Here is a 22,879-nt window from a genome sequence, read left to right on the forward strand (position 1 = left end):
ATTTCTGCCATCATTCACTCTTCTCTTACTACTGGTATTATTCCCTCATCTTTTAAAACTGCTGCTATAACCCCAATACTAAAACAACCTGGTGCTGATCATACTAACTTCAATCATTTTCGCCCCATTTCTAACTTGCCCTTTATTTCCAAAATTCTTGAAAAAATAGTAGCTATCCAACTTCACACCCACTTATCTCACAATAATCTACATGAAAAGTTCCAGTCTGGTTTTCGCCCCCTTCATAGTACAGAAACGGCACTTGTTAAAATTACCAATGACCTCCTTATGGTTGGTGACTCTGGTCTAATCACTATTCTCATCCTCCTTGATCTGAGTGCGGCCTTTGATACTATTTGTCATACCACTCTCCTTAATAGATTATCTTTGATTGGCATTACTCACACTCCACTTGAATGGTTTAGATCCTACCTCTTAGGCCGCACTCAGTTCATACAACTTAAAACCTTCACATCCCAAACCACCGCTGTTACTTCTGGTGGGCTCTGTCCTGGGGCTTCTTCTTTTTATTATCTACCTTCTTCCCCTTGGCAATATTTTTCATAAATATAACATTAATTTTCACTGTTAAGCTGATGACACCCAGCTCTACCTTGCTGGTAAGCCCACCTCCTCTTTTCCACCACTTTCGCTTATTGACTGCATTGCTGAAATTAAATCCTGGTTTTCTTTGAATTTTCTTAAATTAAACAGTGACAAAACTGAGGTTCTCCTCATTGGTTCAAAATCATCATTATCCAAAACCAATACTCTTTCTCTTATTATTGATAACTCTGTTGTTACTCCATCATCTCAGGTCAAGAGTCTGGGTGACATCCTCGACAGTACTCTATCTTTCCAATGTCACATTAATAACATCACCCGGTCTGCTTACTTCCACCTATGTAATATTAATCGCATTCGCCCCTCCCTCACTCCTCATACCACTGCCATTCTTGTTCATAGTCTTGTCACTTCTTGGCTGGACTACTGCAGTTCTCTTCTCTTTGGTCTCCCTAATAAATCTCTTCATAAACTTCAGTTACAGTAATCCCTCCTCCATCGCGGGGGTTGCGTTCCAGAGCCACCCGCGAAATAAGAAAATCCGCGAAGTAGAAACCATATGTTTATATGGTTATTTTTATATTGTCATGCTTGGGTCACAGATTTGTGCAGAAACACAGGAGGTTGTAGAGAGACAGGAACGTTATTCAAACACTGCAAACAAACATTTGTCTCTTTTTCAAAAGTTTAAACTGTGCTCCACGACAAGACAGAGATGACAGTTCTGTCTCACAATTAAAAGAATGCAAACATATCTTCCTCTTCAAAGGAGTGCGTGTCAGGAGCAGATAATGTCAGAGAGAGAGAGAGAGAAAAGCAAACAAATCAATAGGGCTGTTTGGCTTAAGTATGCGAAGCACCGCGGCACAAAGCTGTTGAAGGCGGCAGCTCACATCCCCTCCGTCAGGAGCAGGGAGAGAGAGAGAGAGAGATAAAAACAAGCAAGCAAAATCAATACGTGCCCTTCGAGCTTTTAAGTATGCGAAGCACCGTGCAGCATGTCGTTTCAGGATGCAGCTGCACAAAAGATAGCAACGTGAATGTAATCTTTCAGCATTTTTAGATGAGCGTCCGTATCGTCTAGGTGTGCGAACAGCCCTCCTGCTCACACCCCCTACGTCAGGATCAGAGAAAGTCAGCGCAAGAGAGAGAGAAGAGTAAGTTGGGTAGCTTCTCAGCCATCTGCCAATAGTGTCCCTTGTATGAAATCAACTGGACAAACCAACTGAGGAAGCATGTACCAGAAATTAAAAGACCCATTGTCCGCAGAAATCCGCAAACCAGCAAAAAATCCGTGATATATATTTAAATATGCTTACATATAAAATCCGCGATGGAGTGAAGCTGCGAAAGGCAAAGCGCGATATAGCGAGGGATTACTGTAGTCCAGAATTCTGCAGCACATATCATCACTCGAACCCCATCTGTTCACCATATCACTCCAATCTTGCAGCAGCTTCATTGGCTCCCGATCAAGTTTCATACTGATTTTAAGATTCTGCTATTAACATTTAAGGCCATTCATAACCTCGCCCCTCCATATCTGTCTGACCTTCTTCATGTTGCCATTCCCTCCCGTAACCTTAGATCCTCTTCCTCCAGCTCCTGAAGATCCTTTCATCAAGGAGGAGTGTCTGCGTTTCTCAGTTCCAGTTATCTCCCCAATCAAGGAGGAGCCACTGCCTGAACCCCCTCCACCGCCACCTCCGATCCCTTCAGACGAGCCGGAGTGGGACACCAGCATGTCTCTGATGAGCCAGTCCAGGAGTCGTGGCCGTCCCAGGAAGATCAAGCCTGAGGTGGAACTGCACCTGAAGATGGCCAAAGCCCGTAGGCGGCGACGACGGCGTCCCAGTACAAGCAGTGCAACGCAGCCCAATTCCATTCAGGCGGCAAGTTACCCGAGCCAGCAGGATCTCAACCAGTCGGCCTTCATCTCCTGGCTTAACCAATCCCAGAGCGGTGTGTCGAGCGGTAGTAACACATTAGAGCCGGTGAAGGATGAGGCGGAGACAGCAGGCCATTGGTTTAATCTTCTTCCAAAGACACCGTGTGATGACTCCTCGCTCTCTCAGCCGTGTCCCGCCGCTCCGCAGGTGAGTGTCCCCGGGGAGGCTGTGTGACTAGCTGGCCCTGCCGCTCTGCTGTCCACCAACGAATCCTCCGCTGTTCACATTTGCAGGCATCTGGCTTGGCAGAGACGATGCCGGACTCGCAGTGCGCCTCCTCCACACCTTCTGAGAAGCCCCAGCAGCCTTGGAGAAGGGGGGGCCTGCAGAGAAGAAGGGGGCGTCCACCTTCCAAGTTCTTGAGGCAGATTGAGCACAAGTACTTCACGCAGCTCGTTCCAAAGGCCGTCCCACCAGGTAGGTGGTAGGACTCCTGGCCGTTGGCTGGTAGCGGTGCCACTCTGTGCCTGTGCTCGCTGATGGAGCCCGTTTTTGTTTTTAATTGTATTTATTTATTTTTCTCAATTGCAGACATGACAGGGGGCTGGTGGTGGATTCAAGGTCAAGAGGAGATCGCAGCTCTGCTCCAGGCGCTGCACCCACGAGGCATCAGGGAGAGGGTGCTTCACAAACATCTCACCAAGCACGCCGAGTATCTGAGGGAGATCTGCAGCCGGCCCAAGAGTGGTATGTCCTGGTGGCCTGTCCATTCTGCAGCCACACTTGTGCTTGGCTTATCTCACCCTGTGTTTGGACCTTGTCTCCTAGACCCCATCTTTCACAAAGCTGCTGATGAAGATGGCCAGGTGTCACATGATGCTGTGCTGCAGTGGTCGGTGACCCAGAGGGCACTGGCTGTGGATCTCGAGGTGCTTCGTTGGGTTGAGGACCTCGAGCAGAGGGTTTTTGCATCGGATTTGCAGATAAAGGTAAGACCCTTTATATGTAGAATCTGTCGAGGGGTGTGTCGGACCCTCGTCTAGATTCTGCCTCCCAGTGTGGTGCATTGGTGAGGTCCATTGAATCGGCGTAGGGTGAGCTGCCCTGTCTACGGTTACCAGTCAGGCGCCAACTGCCAACGGGGCGAGCCGAGATGTCAGTTGTTTTGGGCAGTCTGTGTTCTGCACCAGAGTCACTGGTCCCACCAGAAAAATGACCAGGCTTGGGGACCTTAAAGGTAGGTGATTGAAATCCCTACAGCCATTGACGGACTGAGCGGATGGATGGCCGGACAATGACGGAACAGTCTGGGATTACACCTGGGGTGCATAAAGTGCTGTCCCAGAGAACTGCACTGCCCCGTCTCTGCCCGTGGGGGCACTCCTAAGATGAAATGGCACCGTTACTGTGTTTGTGACATCAGGCTGGCTTGTCATGCAGCCATAATGACGGCCTTCATTTCTCCAACAGGGTTGGACTTGTCCAGAGCCTGACTCTGTCAGAGAAGACCTGCAGTACTTTGAACACCACGTCGAGCCGCTGGATGACTGGATTATCAAGACCAAAAAGGAGGTGCTGGACTATCTTCGAGTGCCCACCCATCCACTGGATCTGGCCGTCCAAAGGCTGGGCGTGCTTGAACGCAACATTGAGAGGCGTTACCTGAAGGAGCCACTGTGGAACGTTAATGACGTCATCCTGGATAAAGCGGTGACACTGACGGGCCAAGACACTGACGTGACTGCCGGCCTTGAGAGGTATGAGGTGGCTTCTTGGTCTAAATGACGTGCTGGTGACTGGCTTGATTGGTGCAGACGTGTGTCCTCAGCTTTGGGAATTTTATGTTGTTAGTTTAGAGCAGGGCATGACTCCACGGCTGAGGGTCTGGAGGCAGAGTGTGGAACATTGTCGAAGCGGGGCTCAGCTGGCACTGTGCATTCTGCAGCTGGAGCGGACCATTGCCTGGGAGCGCTCGGTGGTCAAAGTGGTAAGTGTCTTCGGCCGCGGGTCGCTGGTTGTGTGCGCGTCTCGTAAGCTAACGGGCCCCGTCTCGTGTTGGCAGACGTGCCTGATGTGTCGCAAGGGGGACGACGACGAGTGCCTCCTACTGTGTGACGGCTGTGACCGTGGCTGCCATACCTACTGCTTACGGCCCAAGATCGTTGCTGTGCCAGAGGGCGACTGGTTCTGCCCGGTTTGTGTGGCAAAGGCAAGTAGGCGATGCCGTCCCGCCTCGTCGTTCACCTGTTGCCAGTTCTGCTGACCACTCTTCATCTTTTACAGGCAAATGGTGAATCGCCCAGAAAAAAACTGCAGCGTAGCCACAGGCGGAAAAAATGTTACGATGGCTTCACGTCGGGCAGCTCAGAGGACGAGGACGGCCCCAGGCGTGGCAGCGGCAGCTCTCGGAGGCGCGACAACCCCTACTCCCGTTTCTCAGTGGACTATGGATTCTCTCCAGCCAAACGCCGGAGGATGAGCACCCGCAACCAGCCGGACCTGACCTACTGCGAGTAAGTGGCATGGAGGGCATGGGACTATGGGGGGGCACACTTGTGGGATATGCCTAACACGGCCTTGTGGGCGCAGGATTATCCTAATGGAGATGGAGTCGCACGACGATGCCTGGCCCTTCCTGGAGCCCGTCAATCCCCGCCTGGTGCTGGGCTACAGGAAGATCGTCAAGAACCCCATGGACTTTCTGACGATGCGCGAGAAGCTGCTGCGTGGCGGGTAAGACGTGCTGCTTGGATGTTGTTGTGGACGTTCTCTCTTCATTCACAGTGCCTCGACTAAGTGCCCATCCTGCTCCTTCCTCTTGCCCAGGTACTGCAGTTGTGACGAGTTTGCCGCCGACGCACAGCTGGTCTTTGACAACTGTCAGCTCTTCAACGAGGACACGTCCGCAGTGGGCATGGCGGGTCACTCCATGCGCAAGTTTTTCGAGAGCCGCTGGCTTGAGTTCTACCAGGGAAAAGGGCAGGACAAGTGATGGTGGCACTGCCGTGCCCAGGGGACTGCTGTGCAGATACTACTGCTGGAGGCCGAGGGCGGCCTTGTAAGGTGGATAGCGTTAATATAGCGCCTGAGTGAGTGGGTGAGTGAGTGAGTGAGGGAGTGACAGACCGTCAGCTGGCTGCTTTATCTGTAAATAAGATGAGAAGTCGTCACGTCGCGTCACGTCACGTGGTGCCGGGGTTATTTAATAGCAATAGTCACGTCTAGAGGCCAGTAGATGACGAGGCGCCAGCCACACGTGGCTCTGGGATCACGGGGGCTCTGACTTTTCTATTAGCAGGCGTGGTGTTCTCGTGCATTTTTAATAATGTACAGTTTTTGTGACTTAAATTTATTCCTTTCTATATTTTTAGGACCAATATATCGTTTTTAAAGAAGTTTAAGCCCGTTGTTCTAATGTAACAGCCATGCATCTGTAGATCGTACTGTGAGCTGAATAAAGTCATCCAGTAGAGCAAAGCCGTGTGTGTGGCTCCGTCCCGCGTCTCTCTCTTTATTCAGGGCACAGCCAACTGACTTGAAAGGTTCCAAGACCAATGGTGTTCAGCGTGGCTCACTGTGCAGGTCAACACTTCCCACCGGGGTCGAGACACGACAGGTGGGCTTTGGTTTAACCCACCCAGTCTGCCTTCATTCGTACCACACAAACAAACGGTGGGCAGGAGTGGCAGCCGTTTGGTTTTGAGCTGGCGTAGTCGGCGGGATTTGGTGGCCAATACAGAGTGGGGGGTGGGGGTCCTTATTTAAAGTGGGGCACAACCCATGGATTGCAGTCCCCTGAGGTTGTAGGTTCAAATTCTACTACTGGCACTGTGTGAGCCGGAGCTCCCCTTGGATTGCTCAGATGTGTAAAGGTGTTTGGGGTCCTCGGTTTATTACTGAAATGAGGAGTCGGTGGATTTTCTTCTTGTTTTATTACAAAAAAAAAAAAAATTGACCAAAGAAAACAGACTGTCTATGAAACACAAAACCGTACAAAACTAAAACATTTTCCTTTTTTGACATTTTGTACAAATTTAAAGCAAAAAAAACAAAACAAAACGCAGGCAGAAGTCCTGACCACACGCGGCAGCGCTGGCAGCGTGTCCAAGGCCACTCATGGTGTGTGGGGGGAGGGGGGTGTGTGTCACCTCAACCAGCCGCAGACGAGGCCCCCTGTCACCCGGACGTAGCAGCAGTAGCAAAGGGGAAAAAAAAGAGAGATAGGGGGGGGGGGGCGGCAGGGCGCCGTCCACTTGGAGATCAGGCTTGGTCAGCGGTTCACAGTTTCAAGTTGCCGATGTCCTTCATGCGGCCAGCACGTGTCCAGGTGGCCCAAGTATGGATTCTCCATCAGAGAGCAGAGCTCGACGGCTTCAGCATCTTTGGTTATAAATATGGGAGGGGAGGGGGGGCGCGGCCATGGCGCCGTGGGTGTCGTATTGCAGAATCGAAAGCTGTTGAAAATGCAGGCAGAGGCGTGTCTATAAATAAAGAGGACACAGGGAGGGCGGCGCCGGGCAGCGGCCTGGGCGGGGCCTCCTCGAGTCTTAACGTCTCTCCTAAATATTAAAACAAACAAACAAACAAAAAGCACAATAAAGAGTCTCAAGTGAACAGGAGCCAATGAGCAAAGCAGCAGTGGAGGCCCCGCCCACTGATTGTCTCCTCTCCGCCCCTTTGGCGCTCCCACCAATTGCTTTTAAGCCCTGATTTGGTTATTTTAGTGTTTTAACGTTTTCTTCTCAAAAGAATAAAAAAAATAGTTTTCCTCTAGAACCTCGTAAAATGCCATGGTGAGAATTCTGTACAAAATCGGCGTAATGCCGCTACGAAAAAAGTCAAAAAGGTTTGCATATTTTACATATAAAAAAAAAAATAAAAATAAAAAGAGGTTAAAAATAAAAAATGCGCACGCATCTGTCGTCCAGGGCCTTCGTCCAGTTAGCTTCACTTGCCATGCTGGTAAGGATAGGCGCCATGCTCGGAAGCTGTTTCTATAGCAACGGAGGCCTGTGTCGGCGGCTGCTGCCCGCTGCTCTCCTGCAAACACATGATTAAAAAGCGTGAGCACCGTGGCGGGCGGGCGGCCCCCTCGGCACGCTCATGAACCCGAGTCCTCACCTCGACGGGCACACTCGACGAAGGCACCGCTGTGTATTGGGGGATGTAGGCCCCTTGCATAGCTGTGGTGGCTGGCAGGTACTGAGAATGAACAAGAGGACAGGTGGTTAGGTACTCCCGCCCACACCTTCTGTGTGTGTGCCCGCCTGCCCGCCCTGCCACTTACCGTCCCACCGCTGCTGATTGACAGGTGACTCAACTGCTGCGTTAGGGGGGCCATCAGCGAGGCCGGCTGGATAGACATGTGGTGGTCAAGCGCAGGGGTCAGCACCGCGCCCTGCTGAGGAGAGGGTGAGGGGCACAAATGAGCCGAGACGCAATGGGGCAGCCCTGCCCGGTAACCCCCACCCCGGCCCGAGTGGGCACTTACAGCAGGCTGCATGAGGTAAGACTGGTGGTGATGCATCCAAGAGGGGCCGTGCACCTGGGAAGAGACAAAGAGGCATCAGGACCGCTGCCCACTTCAGCCCTGGCACTACCCACCCCCTGGGAAAGAATAGCTCACCTGGTAGGATGACACTGGCGAGTGAAGGTACGGTGGCATGGACGTCTGTGTAATCATCCGGTTTGGTGCAATGCCGTAGGTGGAGTAAAACCTGACCGGGGCAAAAACAAAAAGAACAGCGCCCATAATGATGAGAAGTGCCTGCCAGTTTGATGCCAGGCTGCCTGGCCCCGCTCCAGTGTCACTTACCCATTCTGTAAAGCTGGCGTGGGGTCGTAGGTCAGCGTCATTCCTGCCTGTAGAGGGAGAGAGATGGACAGGGCAGAGGGTAAGCGGCTGGGCCCTCACAGCTCAGTGCGGGTGCCCACCTGGCACACAGCTTACCGTGTCTCCGTCCCGAGGCCACGGCCGCCCGTTCTGCAAGTACTTGCTCGGGTTCTGTCTCTTCTTCTGGCCGCCATCTGCAAACTTGCATAGCAAAGGCTCACTGGGAACTGAAGAAGAAAGAGACGGTGACATTTAGTGGGCTCAGAATTCAGGCTGCCCTGAAGTGGGGTTGGGGCGGCACAGGGCACCCACCTGGCACTCCTGGAGGGGTCTTGATGTATTTGCCGTTAAAGTGCTGGATGATGGCTTCGCATTTCTCGGTAGATTCCATCCTGTAAGAGAGACGAGACAAGTGGGGGTGGGCACATGCGTGGGTTTGGGGCCGTGCGAGGGGATGCCCTCTCCATGCCCTGGCCCGTCCTACCTGGCAAAACCCACCCCTCGACTGGTCCCATTGGCATCTCGGAGGATACGGGTGGAGATCACCTGCCCAAATGGCTTCAGCATCCCTTCGAGCTCCTGCTCGTCCATCGACACGGGCAGGTTGGAGATGTACAGGTTGGTGGGGTCCTGCTCCTGTTGCTGTGGATTTAGAGGACACCCAGTTAGCCACCAAGGGCCGCTGCCCTCCAGACCACCACCCGACTCGAGGGTCTCACCTTGGCCATCTGTGCCTGCACACCACTGGCCTTGAGGGCGTTGACGGCCTTCTGCGCAGCACCAGGACTGTCGAAGTCCACAAAGCCGTAGCCTGCAAGACAGCACGTGGTGGTCAGTGAGGTGGCAGCTCGGACCCCCACCAGCCGGACCCTCGCTCAGCGCTTACTCACCTTTGCACTTGTTGGTCGTTTTGTCGAGAATGGCTTTCGTTGAGACGATCTTCCCATAGCTGCAAAACACAAAAGGTCAAACCTGAGAGGCTGCTGGTGGGCCGCGTCTAGCGCCTTTCACAGGACAAATCCTGACTGGGTGGCAGTGCCCTCTGCAAAACTGCTTTCATAGAGTGACACCCGCTGCCACAGAAGTGGGACAGCTAAGACCTCGGACCCTTGTGGGATGTGACGTCAAGGGGCAGCAAAAGGCCCGACAGTGAGATGGCACCCAAATACTCAGTGCCACAAAAGGTAATGTGGCACCTTGGTCTGTCATCAGGTGGGTAAACACTGGGGTCTTGATGGGGCATCCAAAACTCTGACGCCATCTTGAGGCTGGGGTCCACCAAATCAGAAACCAAAAAAGTGTGCCATACTCACGGCTGGCAAAGCTTCACCAGGTCCTGGTCGCTTGTGCCCGGGTGAAGGCCCCGAATGTACAAGTTGGTTTTGCTCAGCTGCTCTGCCCCTCCACTGCTGCTGCTGGTGGTGCTGGGACTGGAGGGGGCCATTTGCTGGCTGGACACATAGCCCTGCTGGAGAAAAGAAAGGGGTGGGGAGACAGAAATGAGCAGCCTGGCACACCAGTCACCCCAGCGGCATGGGACTTGAACCAATGAGATGCCATTCCACTGCCAGCCCTGCTACCGACTCGACCCAGTGTGCAGCTGCCGGTGGTACAGGGCCCTCAACCAGAGGTGCCAGCCACCTTGAATGGAGAGCTTGACTGCTATGACTGAAGACCACTGTTGGTGGCAGTCATGTACCCCAACTGTCACACCAGTGTCACCTTGGCCAGCCCTTCACAAGGCACTGGCGAGCTTAGCTGCCCACACCCTGAGAGGCAGAGCTCTGCCCAGAATTCAAGGCCCCGACGACTGGGGCATGCTGGGATACGACGAGGTCCACTCACGCCTGCCGTCATCAGGCTTTAGGGTCAGGAGGGCACCAGAGAAATGAGAGGGGCAGTGGGCACTGCCAAGCTAACAGAAGAGCGTCACCTTGGGAAGGACAAGTGGCGTAGTCGGCGGGATGTCAAGCAGCAGATCTTCTGGGCATCACACGAAGGCCTCCTTAAGAAGCTGCCCCTCGGCCACAGGGTGGGGTCCTGCAGCAGGTAAGGGCACCCAAAATCTGTCTGACTTGGAACTCTCTGTGGTCCAAAATTGAAAAGACGACACCGTGGTAACAGCAGCAACGTCACACACGCCAACAAGGCAGAGGAGGACAATGACATCAGTGACCTCCAAGCCATGTGCCTCAAGGGGGGGCTGTCGATATGTGACTGGAGACCGCAGCCCACCCGCTCGGCTTTAAATCTACTGCACCGTCAGGCCCTTTACGAGACGCTGGGCGACCCCCTGACTGGCGTTTCTCGGTCAGGGTCCGGAATTTAACACCTGAGGGTGAGGAGTGGAAACAACGAGGGGGCTGGGAGGGCAGGCTGTGGCTTAGCGGGGGCACACAGAGGAGATGGCAGTGGAGACAAAGCACCGAAACTGGCGAAGGGTCTGAGACGTCAAATGAGGAAGGAGCAAGAAAGGCGTGGGGGTAACACACAAAATGGGCAAAGACGGCTTCAACTTGCTCCAACAAGCGGCGCCGACCTGCTGCGACACACAGCAAAAGTGGACCACCAACACGTGGGGTGTGAATGAACAAGTGGGGGACGCAAGACGAGAAAGGCGCTATATAGCACAGGCGGATATGAAAGGCACTATACAACAGAGACAGCCAATGAGGGAGGGCAGGGGGCGTGACCGCTAATGGACTTGACTCCCCCCTCACTGCCCAGTATAGCGTCCCCAGAGCCTGGCATCTTGTTTTGACGCGATGCCCAAATTCTCTTTTTTGATCGTCCCGTTTAAGGTGGGCACACTGAGGTGTCTCATTTTTCGGCTTTTTGTTTGAATTAAACAAGGACTTGGCACCCCAAGCACCATCAATTCACTCACTACAACAGATGGATGGGAAAGGCACCACATGACAGACGGAGACAGACCGCTACCAAAGGCGCTATATAAGGGGCCCAGATGTGTCCCCTCCGAGGGTACGTCAGCCGCGTGTGCGTCTCATGGGGTTTGCTTTAAGTGACACACGTGGCGGTTTGACAGAGGGGCAGTTTGAGACGAGGCGCCCCCACGGCTCCGAGGTTGTCGTCGTCTTCATTCTGCTGCTCGGGTTTTTCCTTCTTTGCCAACGTGGAGAGCGGAGCTCTGAATACGAGTGAAGATGTCGGAGTGGCTCGTCTGACATGGCGGCGCCCCCAATCCTCAGACGGGCACTGCTGTCCCCGCACACACCAGGCAGGGTGTGAGGTGTCACTGGCCCAGAAGGACACCAAGGACCCTGCGGCCACTCGGGGTATGTCAATACAACAAAAAAAAAAAAAAAGGAGACAGCCCTGCAGCCACTCGTCACAGCGGGCACTGCCCGGATACTCTGAGTGGGCTGGGGGATTCCTCTCGAACTGCGCCATGTCACAGATGTGCCCACCTTACCTTTCTCTTCTTTCCCGGCTGCATGGCAAGGATTAGAAGGACAGGAGAGCCGCCCGAGTCGACTGATTTGACAAGAATGCACTGCGGACCACCCACGTCCCCTCACAGCTCTTAAATGTAGTCCTCTAAAGTCGGACCTTGTGGGACTGCAGACCCCCATGGCGGGGTATCTATGTGTCTTGAAGGTCACGTCTGAGTGTTTGGACCTCATGGGAGCATTACCCAGAGTGCTGTGCAGTCAACACTGGCTCCACCCCCAGCCACGACTCTACCCTGCTCTGAGTGACTGGGCCAGGAGGGGCGGAGTCAGATGCTTATCTGGCAGGGCGTTTGCTGACAGACATGGGGTGGGTGGAGTCAGAGGCCCAAGGGTCAGCCTATCAGACGAGACATTTGCTGACAGCATATAATGAGTCCTGCCTGTGTGTGCACTTGGGTCCTAATTTGGGATCCTTAGGTGGTCCGTCATGTGGTGGGTGCAGCCTGCCCTGTACATTCTCGTCCACTAGAGGGCAGCTCGGCTCTTAATCAATAAATAGATAAATTAATGAATATTAAAATGAGCCAACTGAATAAAGAAACCTCTCAGCCTCCAACTCCTAGCTGCCTTCTGTAGCCCCGCCCACAACGGCCCTACAGCGCCAGGTTCTTGGACCAAGCAGGCCGGCCAATGGCTGTGAGTTTAACGCTGGCCGAATCAGCGGACACCGAGGGGGCGCCAGGAGTGAACGCCCACGTCGTCTCGCAGCCAACACGGTGGCTGGGGTCATCGGTGGGTCTGCTGCCCCACTGGCCGCCATGGGGGAGCTGGGGAGATGCCAGCTGTTGACAAGCGAGTTTGGCCACCACACTGCCACAAAGCGACGTCCTTCAGCCTTTAAAGGAAATCATAAAAGACGAGACGCGCAAAGAGCCAAACGCGGACCACCGAATTCAACTCTGACCGGGTCAAGAAACGGCAGAGAAAAGCAGACGTGAGGAGAGCCGGGAGGGCAGTGGCGGCCCAGAAGCCCTTTGGATCCTGCAGCCATGCCCACGCTGGCAGAGGCCCGACTTTCTGCTGGACCCTGGCCTGACGCAACTGAGACGACGCTTCACCCTTCCTTCTCCACGTACCTCACAATATGAATGGTCATCAGGGTAAGCCCACCCACAGCTGGCACTCATTCGCTGTGTTTCCTAATAAGGAGTTGGTACATGAGGGTCCGACGTGGCAGCGTTTGATGTCCTTAAAAGCTCAGGAGACGCACCTCAACGAGGACACTTGGCAGCACTTCACAATTCGACCAAGTCGGTGGTCTTTCCAAATCGTCACCCTCCCCGCTACTGCGCCCTCACCCCGTGGCACACACAGATGGTCACCGAGAGGACAGGCCCACTGCTGCCCTGATCACCAGATACTCAACAACTCCCTGCAATGAACCCCTCGTTAAGTGACTTTGTGTCCCCAGAAGTGTTTGTGTCACCTTGACAGACGGGACACAGCCAAGTGACTGTGCCCGCCGCTTGTTAGATATTGCAGAACCAGCCGCACTGGCAGGGCGCTATATACCCCTGAAACCCTTACGCAGACCCCCTGTGCCACCCCCCCCACACTGTATGTCTGCCCTCCACAAACTTCACTTTTCTCCCCTCTGCCAACCTCAGAATTTCTCCCCAGTCTTCACTCTGGGATTCTGCCCGCCACCCCTGCCCAGGACGCTCCTGTGTGGGGGTCTCTCCGTCTCGTGGTCACCAAGACAAGGCCAACTGTCGACCATAAAAGGACAAAGAAAATCCACTCCATGTTGGGAGACCCCCAGCCAGATGCGCCTCATTGTGTTTGTCACCGTGTGTGCCCCTCATCTGCCTACCCACTTAGGGCTGAACCTGACCGGTGGCCGCCTGCCCACTTCGGGGACAACTCTGTTGTGACACGTGGGCCACCTCCTTTAGCAGATCCACCGCAGTGCATCATGGGATTGGCCAGCTGAGCGCTACCCCTCCTGACATGTCATGTAATATGAGGGGGGGGCCCTCCTTCATGTCACATGGTGGCTTCAGTTGGTCACCCAGCTGGGTGACACAACAGGACACTCAAAGGACCCTCAGGGACTGTTGATGAACTGCCAGGCCACAGGAACACATAAAACATAAGTGATGGGGACACCTCCTGGGTGGGCCGCACAATTCACTTCTCTTGTTGTAAGACCCCCAGACCAGTTTGGGGCAGCCCCCCCTGAACTAGTGGAAGAGCACAAAGGCGCCGTAGTTTACGTGTAGCCCCCCAGTCACTCGGACGTCAGGAAATCAAAAAGTACAAATAGATGTGAGGACATGAAGGGTCCGCAGGGTGTGGGGGCATCAGGCGGTGACAGGGTCCGGGATCAGCGAGGCGTCACGACAATCCAAAGCACAAGGCGATGGCAGGAGGTGACGGGGTCTAAGAACACGAGGGGCATCAGGACGTGACGCTCTATGAGGGCGCTGAGGGGGGCAGGACATGATGGGGTCTTTGTGGGCGCAGGAGGTGATGGGGGGGAGTCAGGACAGTTCTGTTTGAATGCGGCCAAAGCTCTGCCAGTCTCCAGGTGAATGATGCCAACCTGCCAGACACGGGCACACCCTCACCTGTAGTGACCTGCCATGGGGCACTGTGGGCACAGGAAGTGAAAAGGGGCTCTGAATTCCCTCACACACTCGAGCGAACTGCACAAAACTCAAGGTGGGCACCCAGACATTACCAGACTGTCTATCAGCTGGCAGGTGGTACACATGTGGCTCGGTGACATGAGGATCAGCAAAACAGGGGAGCAGAGCCTACTGAGGGGCCCTAGTGGTGACCAAGGGGAAGTGCACCTGTGACAGCCCTGCTCAGACATGCCACTCCCCTGCAGCTGGGTCACAAGATCAATGCCAGTGCCACCTCTACGTGTATGAAGGTGCTTAGAGGACACCAAACCTGCACCCCCTCATGACGACCCTGACCTCCCAAACTCAGGCCGGCCATTAAAAGCTTTTGGGGCGCTGAAGCCAAAAGTCACAAATTCAGGAGCACAGCAGGAGTCATGCCAGGTGTGATGCCAACTTGGGGCACCCTCGTGGTTACAAAGCTGCCAATCCACCTAACACAATAAAAGTCACAAAGACACACGGATCGACTTGAGACCCTGGAGCTGAGAGTCAGTGGTGCTAAGTGAGGTGCCAACATCATGCCACCTCCTGACGGGCACCACAATGGGTTCCATCTTTCTTAAGCCATACACTCATTTTGAGGACCCCCTTAAATAATCATAAAGACCACCACATTCCTATCACAGCTCAAGTGGCAGGTCACAGACACTCATGCCCAACGCCACATCATGCCATGGTGCCCTACAACTCCAGGATTCCAATGGATGCGGACCCTCTGCTGCCCCCTGCCTGCCTGGTGATTGACCGCCTTGCTCCTGACACCATTAAAAATCTGACCAGTTTAACTGCCCGGTGCCAGTGCACAACACTGCAAGGCGCTTTAAAAAGCAATTCACAAAATTCCAGAAGAGAACCAGGGGGCCACCACAGCAGACTCATCTGCCAATGGCACTACAGGTGCCCGCGGTGCTTTTCATCTCGGACAGTCTGAACGCTTTGACAATTCTGCCACACTTAACCCGGCACATCAAAGCGATTGCCAAAAAATACGCCTGGCAAAGCTGCCGCGCTTCAAATTTTGAAAAATTACAAACACCTAAAAAAAACCCAGGGTGGCATTTGGGCAAAGACAGTAAAATACAATGAAAACCTGCCCACCGATGAAACGTGGGCACACAAGAGACTCAGAGCCCTGACACAGTCCAGAAAGTTCAATCGTACCCATCAACAGCAGTGCCAAGCAAGCACATGGCCCACTCCTGCCAGGCTCCACTGCCCTCCAATGGCAGAACCCAGTCTGCTCAATGCCAGGCCCTGTCACTTGTGCCCTTTCGCTGGCAGGTCCTCCTCCCCACGTCTCCTTTCTTGTCATCCACTCGCCATCCTTTCCCTTGGTGCTCCTCGTCTACGGCTGGACTCGCCCGGGCACTGACTCGGATGCCCACCTTCCACACCGCGAGGAGGTGCAGTGCTGCCCATACCCGTCGGCATTTTGCCCCAAATTCCTGAGCAGGTGAAGCCGCCACCCCTGCCGCAATGAGCCCATTGTTTGAGGCCTGCATGCTCCGAATTCCAGCCGGCTAATCTGTGCAATCTGAGCTGCTGCCAGCCGCCCGGAAGGGAGGCCTGTCGTCATACCGGGGGTGGCGTCATGTTACCAGCCACCGCACTGGCACAGGACAAGCTAGAGTGGGCAGAGGAGAGGGGCACCTCACAGGCTCTCGACATCTCCGACAGGCATGACCACCTGAACCCGCTGTGGGACAAGGCTGGCATTCAACACCCGCTCTGTCTGGTATGCTGAGACTGGCCCCCTGGCACCCCCCCCCCCCTTTGTGTAACGTGCAGACTGTGACTTGTGAGCACACGCTGAGCATCTGGCGGGCGACTTGGCAAACTGGCACGGTGAGGACACCCAAAGGGCAGCACCCCGTCCTCTCCATTCACCGTACTCACTTATAGCGCCTTGCATGACAGTCCAGAGCCACATGGGGGCTCCTCCTTTAAAAATCAGCCATTGGCATCGCTGCACGGCTGACCCTCATTCAGGCTCCTATAGCGCCTTTAATGAAAGACAAACGGGTTATGTAGTGCCACAGTGTGCCCTACCAACGGAACTATATAGCGCCTTTAACACAAGCGCTGTCCTCACTAGAATCCGGGCCGCCCCGTATAATAATGACACATTTTATTTATATAGCGCCTTACCCAAGCATCTCATCGACATGAAAATCAGAAAAGACCGCTGTGCACCTTCAACGACACTGCTGCAGCAAACTGGTTATATAGCGCCTTTGACAACACAGCTGAGCCACAGACCATATAGCGCCTTTAACACAAGAGATGTCCCCACCAAGCCAAAGTCTACAGCGCCTTTTACAGCAGAGCCGGCCTCCTCTCTTATCATATAGCGCCTTTACCACCTCTGCCCAGCGATGTACACCTACGTATACCATCGGACTCTATAGCGACTTTCACTGCACTGCCGACCTCCACCACATAACGGCTGGCAATCAAACTAAAGAGCGCTGACTACACGTCGCCGATCAGGCCCTATAGCGCCTTTCACCACACGCCCAACACAAGGCGACATCCCTGGAGTCCCCGCTGTCCTCGGCGGCTGTCAAGCCCGTCACTGCGGCCTGCGCCCCGCTCTGCTCCCGCCCGTTCGGCTCCGCGGGAGGCGGGGGTTGGGGGGGCCTGCAGCGCAGGCGGCTCCCAGCAACTCGCACCCGGCCTGCGCTTCAAGGACACGGCCACGGAGGCGGCGGCGGCAGTGGCGGCACCGGCGTCTTACCTTCTTACTGCTCCGGCCGCCGAAGCCGCAGTAGGGCGCGAGTCCTGCCCTCGGGGGCACGGAGAGCAGCATTTTCGGGAGCCGAGAGTTCGAGGCGCCGAGCGAGAGCCGGGACGGGGGTGACGTCACGAGGGATGGGTGTGGTGTGCGCGCGTGCGCGAGGGCGCGGGCGCGGACAGGCGCGCGGCGGAGGTGTCTGCCGGGTCTTAGAGTCCGCCGAGTGACGTGAGCGAGGAGGCTGCTAGAGCCAGGCCGGCCGAGGAGCTGCAGCGCCATAGAGCGCCTTTCTGGGTTTGAGGGGGTTTAGCAGGGGAACCGCGGAAAGTTGTCATGCTAAGGCGCTATATAACACAGAAGTGACCAAAAGTTTGACCTGTACGGCGGACACGGTGTGGACGGGTGTGCGCGGTCCTGTCGTGTCCATCCTTCTGCATTGTCAGCGCTGACCGAACCTGCACGTCTGTGCTTCAGTAAAGCGTTTGTCGTGGTAGAAATCCCGAGATCGAAATGGCGACCCCTGCTGGCAGTATCCCTTTATTAGACAGCTTGATAAATAGCTAATAAAGGCACTATAGAATAGAAAGATAGGAAAGGTGTTATATGATAGGTAGATAGATAGATAGATAGATAGATAGATAGATAGATAGATAGATAGATAGATAGATAGGAAAGGCGCTATAGATAGATAGATAGATAGATAGATAGATAGATAGATAGATAGATAGATAGATAGATAGATAGGAAAGGCGCTATAGATAGATAGATAGATAGATAGATAGATAGATAGATAGATAGATAGATAGATAGATAGATAGATAGGAAAGGCGCGATAGATAGATAGATAGATAGATAGATAGATAGATAGATAGATAGATAGATAGATAGATAGATAGATAGGAAAGGCGCTATAGATAGATAGATAGATAGATAGATAGATAGATAGATAGATAGATAGATAGATAGATAGATAGATAGATAGGAAAGGCGCTATAGATAGATAGATAGATAGATAGATAGATAGATAGATAGATAGATAGATAGGAAAGGCGCGATAGATAGATAGATAGATAGATAGATAGATAGATAGATAGATAGATAGATAGATAGATAGGAAAGGCGCGATAGATAGATAGATAGATAGATAGATAGATAGATAGATAGATAGATAGATAGATAGATAGGAAAGGCGCTATAGATAGATAGATAGATAGATAGATAGATAGATAGATAGATAGATAGATAGGAAAGGCGCTATAGATAGATAGATAGATAGATAGATAGATAGATAGATAGATAGATAGATAGATAGATAGATAGGAAAGGCGCGATAGATAGATAGATAGATAGATAGATAGATAGATAGATAGATAGATAGGAAAGGCGCTATATAATAGATAGATAGATAGATAGGAAAGGCGCTATATAATAGATAGATAGATAGATAGATAGGAAAGGCGCTATATAATAGATAGATAGATAGATAGATAGATAGATAGGAAAGGCGCGATAGATAGATAGATAGATAGATAGATAGATAGATAGATAGATAGATAGATAGATAGGAAAGGCGCTATATAATAGATAGATAGATAGATAGGAAAGGCGCGATAGATAGATAGATAGATAGATAGATAGATAGATAGATAGATAGATAGATAGGAAAGGCGCTATATAATAGATAGATATAGATAGATGTGAAAGGCGCTCTATAATAGATAGATAGATAGATAGATAGATAGATAGATAGATAGATAGATAGATAGATAGGAAAGGCGCTATATAATAGATAGATAGATATAGATAGATAGATGTGAAAGGCCCTATATAATTGATATTATTGTCCCCAGAGGTAAATTTGGCTAATGCCGTTGAACACGAAGTGGCGCGCGGTGCTCTTACGCCGGACTCCCATCTTCTTATCTATCGCCTTTCTAGATGTGCGTCGTATGGAAAATGAAATGTGAACGAGGGGACATTCCATAAAGCAGAGATATCGACCCTGGGAACAGCGCCCCCTGATGTAAAAGAAGCGAAAGACAAGGACCTCAAGTTTAAATGGACGAGAAGACTTGAGTTCGGGGGGCCTCGGATTAAAATGCGTCGACCCCCGCGTTTCGGTCGGGGGGCTGAGGCGCACGCTCGGACACACGCACGCATTCCTAGGCCGTGACGACATTACACTCGGGTACTCCACTAACCGCCCCCCCCCTCCCCGCCCTCCCCGGGACGCCGCTGGACTTCCTGCCAGCAGCGCTGAATTTCTGACCCCTGTCTGATGGTCTGTCTGTCTGTCTGTCTGATTGTCTTCACGAGCTGCGGCTTCTCTTTCCAGATGTTGTCTGTGTTGTTACCGCTGGGTGGCTCTTCGCTGGGGTCGGTGGGCGGGATCAAGGAAGTCACCTTCGGGACCCTTGGCCTGGTGGTATGCCGGGTGTTCGGGAGGTAAAGGCGCTATATTCTACAAACAAATGAAAGCCTCTTCCACCCCCACGCCCCCAGTCACAGGCGTGCTGCAGAAGGGGGCGCCCCGTAGCTCGATGTTCAGGCCGAGGCCAACTCCTCCTCCTAAAATCCCACCCCCCCACCCCCCTGCACACAGCTGACTCCGCAGGGGGAGGACGAGCTGCAGATGTGCTGGACAGCAGCCAGCCATTCACCAGGACTGCGGGAGAGCCGGCATCTGGACAGAGGGGCTTAAGAGGGAGGAGGCGGTGGGTGGAGTGTGGGGGGGGGGGGTTTGGGTCCTGTCCAGGTGGTAGCGAACGAGGGTGCAAGGAGGACTAAGACCCAGTAAAGCCACAGGACGCCAGCACGAGACGAGTTTCGCGAGTTTCGATTTCCATTGAAGTCGCTAGATGGCAGTCACGCGCTGTCTCTTCGGCCGCATGCACTGCGCATGCGCGCCCCCGTCCGGGACTGCTGTGTTTTCGAAGCCCACAAGCGCCTCTTTATGGACGAGAAGACATGAAGCGCCTTGCATTGGCGTCCTGCCCTTCTTTGCATCAGTGAGGAAGTTAAAAAAACAAGTCACAGGGTTCAAACTGGTCACATGAGTTCCCGCTTACAGGGACTTTGGTGCCAAATACTTCTCAGGTCTCCCGCCCCCCCCCCCCATCCCCACATGTGGAGGTCAGCCAGCAGTAACAAGGACCACCCACTCCACCCCACCGAGTCCAAAGCAAACAGCCCAGGAGGCGCACTTACCTCTGCCACAGCCAGGGGTCTGCACTTCAGCTTGCGTGACAGGGGGCTGTGCCAGTGTCACTGGGGCCACCTGCATATGAGGTGGTGTCATGAGGGGGTGAAGCAGGGGTGCCACTGAGCCCCTTGCCCTCACTTTGATCTGCCAGGTGTGGGCACAGCTGGATGTGGGCACTGAGTTAGACACCTGCTGAAGTCTCTAAGTGGTTGTTGGTGCTGCCCATTTTTCCAATTACCTTTGTAATGGTGGCCAGTATAGGAAGGCGCTATATAAAGTCAAGCCTTGAATGCACACAGCTGTCCCTGGCAGACTGTGGTTACAGACGGTGGCTTCATGGAAGACGTCACCTCGTCGTAGCTACTGCTGCTGTACTTTGGAAAAGTTGTCACCAGCTGCCATTTGGCTCATTGTCACCTTGGTGTAGTGAGGGGGACAGTCCTGTAGGAGATGCTCTTCACATTGTCAATGAGAAAATAAAGACTTGGGATCCATATATGTGTAGGGAGAGGGCAGTGCCCGCTAGTGTACACACAAGGCACACCTACTTTACATGGTGGACCTCTGGAGATGGCACCTGAGTCCAAGGTGAGGAGCAGACGAACAACAGGACAGGGGGCACCACCTGGCACAAGGTACCCAGGGACCGGTGCTCAGTAGTCAACTGGCCTCCATCCATAAAGCCAATGCAGGTGCCAACTGGTGAGCTCACCACCTACAAGGCAAAGGAGTGGTGGGTACTGTACAATGCCAGTTGGGTGACAGGCAAGACGTAGACATACTACAGTAGACCTTGGTGATGGCAAATGGTTTGTGAGACTGAACAATGCCCACTGCACATGGATGGGCACATCTCTGGATCAGGAGTCTTGACCGCGGGTGGTCAGTTCCCTGCTTCGGAGTTGCCTGGGGATACTCAGAAGCCCCCATATATGTCAATGTGAACCCTCCTTGATTGTTCTGTGTGCTGCTGGACTGGGGACCCCAAAAGGTCCCACCTCCTGGGCCTGTGGTCATCAGGAGTTTGAGCAGTGAATTGGTACTGGGTATCTGTGGAGGACATGGACCGTCCATAATGAAGACCTCCAAACCCACCTAAAGGTCACTCACTGGTGAACCTCACAGTCGTCTGCTCGGAGGTCGCATATCCTGGACACTCGGGTACACAGGGCAGCTGAGAACCACTCGCCACGGGGCTGGGAAGGGCCAGTGGAGGTCTCTGTTCAGGATGAGTTCTACTGGCACCTCATGAAGGGCATCACCAACATCTTGAAGTACTCTGGTCTGGGTGGGTGGGTTCAAGACCTCTGCATTGATTGGTGGGCAGCATCTGGAGGGCGTGAAGGTGGGGGGGCTTTAGGGCGGCCAGAAAGTGGGCCTTGAAAACCATTAGAAGACTAGGAAGTGCCCATTGGACAACACCAGGACTCTACTCTGAGGTGGGCACAACACTCAATAGAGGAGCCTTTGGCTGGTGGTGATGCCATCTCTGAGCCTGTGCTGATTAAAGAGTTCCACAGCGTGGTAGGTGGGATCTGACTGGAAAAGTCCTGGACACTGTGGGGGGCTTCGGAGTGGATGGTGGGGCAGACTGGGCCTTCTTAACATGAGGATGTGTTCCAAAGACTGAGGGATCAAACCCCTCAGACCTCCTGTGTCTGGAACCATCGACCAGCAGGTATTTGAGGGGTCATGGGAATTAGCCAACACATGTGCCCGGGGTGACCTATGCCATCCTGTCGCAGGCTGTGGCATTTTCTTCCTGGATGTTGAGTCCATTCAATGGGGAGCCTCGACTCCTGTTCTCTTTTTGAGTACAGCTGTGGAGGGTCACCAGTTTGGGGGTCCCAAGGTCTGCTTCTCTGGTGCTTGCAGGTGCGAAGTGCCATGTGTGGTGGGCACAGGAGTGGTTCAATACATGAGAACTGGCACTCGAGCCCTGAAGGAACGGGGCAAGCGATGGTTGCGCCCCCAAGTGGGAGCCAGGGGTGACCCACAAACTGGTGCCATGGCAGCAGTTTGGTGAATGTTGTAGTGGACTGCGGTGTTGTGCCCGGGTTTACCTCACCTGTGGTCGTGGGCACTCAGACAGCCACTTTGGCATTTATGTCTGAGCATCTGATAACGCCGAGACGCTAGGAGTCCATACGATCTGATGTCGAGCCCAGCCTTAGCAACTGGCATAAGGGGCACACAGCTTGGCATACAGCCCTTCATTTGTACTTGAGAGGCTCTAACCAAGCTTTTCAGTCAGAGAGTGCAGTTTAAATAATTATTATAATAATAATAATGCTGACATCAAGACATGGGACCAGGGATGGCATCACAGGTGGCATCAGCGCAAAGTCAGCAGCAAGATTAGCTGCCATTGAAATGAGCCTAGAAACTGGGCTGATTGGACAAAACCAGTTAAAGTTTTAAAGAGAAAACGGCGAAGTCACAAAGGCGACCATCGGAGCCCAAAACGCAAACCAGAAGTCGAGGGCCTGAAGGAACGTGCGATGCTCACGGAACAAAATGGCCGAAGAACAGCTCGGGCGACCTTTAGACC

The 22,879-nt window shown here is 53.3% G+C and overlaps 2 protein-coding genes across 5 annotated transcripts in view; one reads left to right on the plus strand and one right to left on the minus strand.

Annotated features, from left to right (window-relative positions):
- baz2a (bromodomain adjacent to zinc finger domain, 2A) overlaps positions 1 to 5,930 on the plus strand; it is a 62,131-nt gene extending 56,201 nt beyond the window's left edge. Inside the window, exons 20-29 of the mRNA XM_028798702.2 lie at positions 2,167 to 2,660; positions 2,747 to 2,930; positions 3,045 to 3,200; positions 3,282 to 3,442; positions 3,924 to 4,210; positions 4,305 to 4,440; positions 4,516 to 4,662; positions 4,737 to 4,966; positions 5,043 to 5,186; positions 5,280 to 5,930. Of these exons, the coding sequence (XP_028654535.1) occupies positions 2,167 to 2,660; positions 2,747 to 2,930; positions 3,045 to 3,200; positions 3,282 to 3,442; positions 3,924 to 4,210; positions 4,305 to 4,440; positions 4,516 to 4,662; positions 4,737 to 4,966; positions 5,043 to 5,186; positions 5,280 to 5,445 (2,105 nt within the window). The 3' untranslated portion in view covers positions 5,446 to 5,930. The remainder of the gene's footprint in view (positions 1 to 2,166; positions 2,661 to 2,746; positions 2,931 to 3,044; positions 3,201 to 3,281; positions 3,443 to 3,923; positions 4,211 to 4,304; positions 4,441 to 4,515; positions 4,663 to 4,736; positions 4,967 to 5,042; positions 5,187 to 5,279) is intronic.
- Positions 5,931 to 6,368: 438 nt separating this feature from the next.
- On the minus strand, positions 6,369 to 17,420 carry LOC114649217 (RNA-binding motif, single-stranded-interacting protein 2-like). 4 transcript variants are annotated; one of them, XM_028798705.2, is made up of 13 exons: positions 17,130 to 17,420; positions 9,600 to 9,754; positions 9,177 to 9,235; positions 9,006 to 9,097; positions 8,771 to 8,928; positions 8,599 to 8,678; positions 8,404 to 8,513; positions 8,269 to 8,315; positions 8,080 to 8,170; positions 7,945 to 7,998; positions 7,741 to 7,851; positions 7,575 to 7,655; positions 6,369 to 7,493 (listed from the first exon to the last, which is right to left on the minus strand). In XM_028798705.2, exons 1-13 carry the CDS (start codon positions 17,403 to 17,405, stop codon positions 7,401 to 7,403), a joined length of 1,407 nt encoding a protein of 468 aa, XP_028654538.2. In that variant the 5' UTR covers positions 17,406 to 17,420; the 3' UTR covers positions 6,369 to 7,400. The 4 variants fall into 4 exon arrangements, with proteins under 4 accessions (XP_028654538.2, XP_051780946.1, XP_051780945.1 ...); XM_051924986.1 differs by having other exon boundaries at positions 6,369 to 7,655; positions 7,741 to 7,854; positions 9,600 to 9,751; XM_051924985.1 differs by having other exon boundaries at positions 6,369 to 7,655.
- Between the last annotated feature and the right edge of the window lie 5,459 nt (positions 17,421 to 22,879).

Source organism: Erpetoichthys calabaricus, chromosome 3 (assembly GCF_900747795.2).
Source record: "Erpetoichthys calabaricus chromosome 3, fErpCal1.3, whole genome shotgun sequence".
NCBI lineage: Eukaryota > Metazoa > Chordata > Cladistia > Polypteriformes > Polypteridae > Erpetoichthys > Erpetoichthys calabaricus.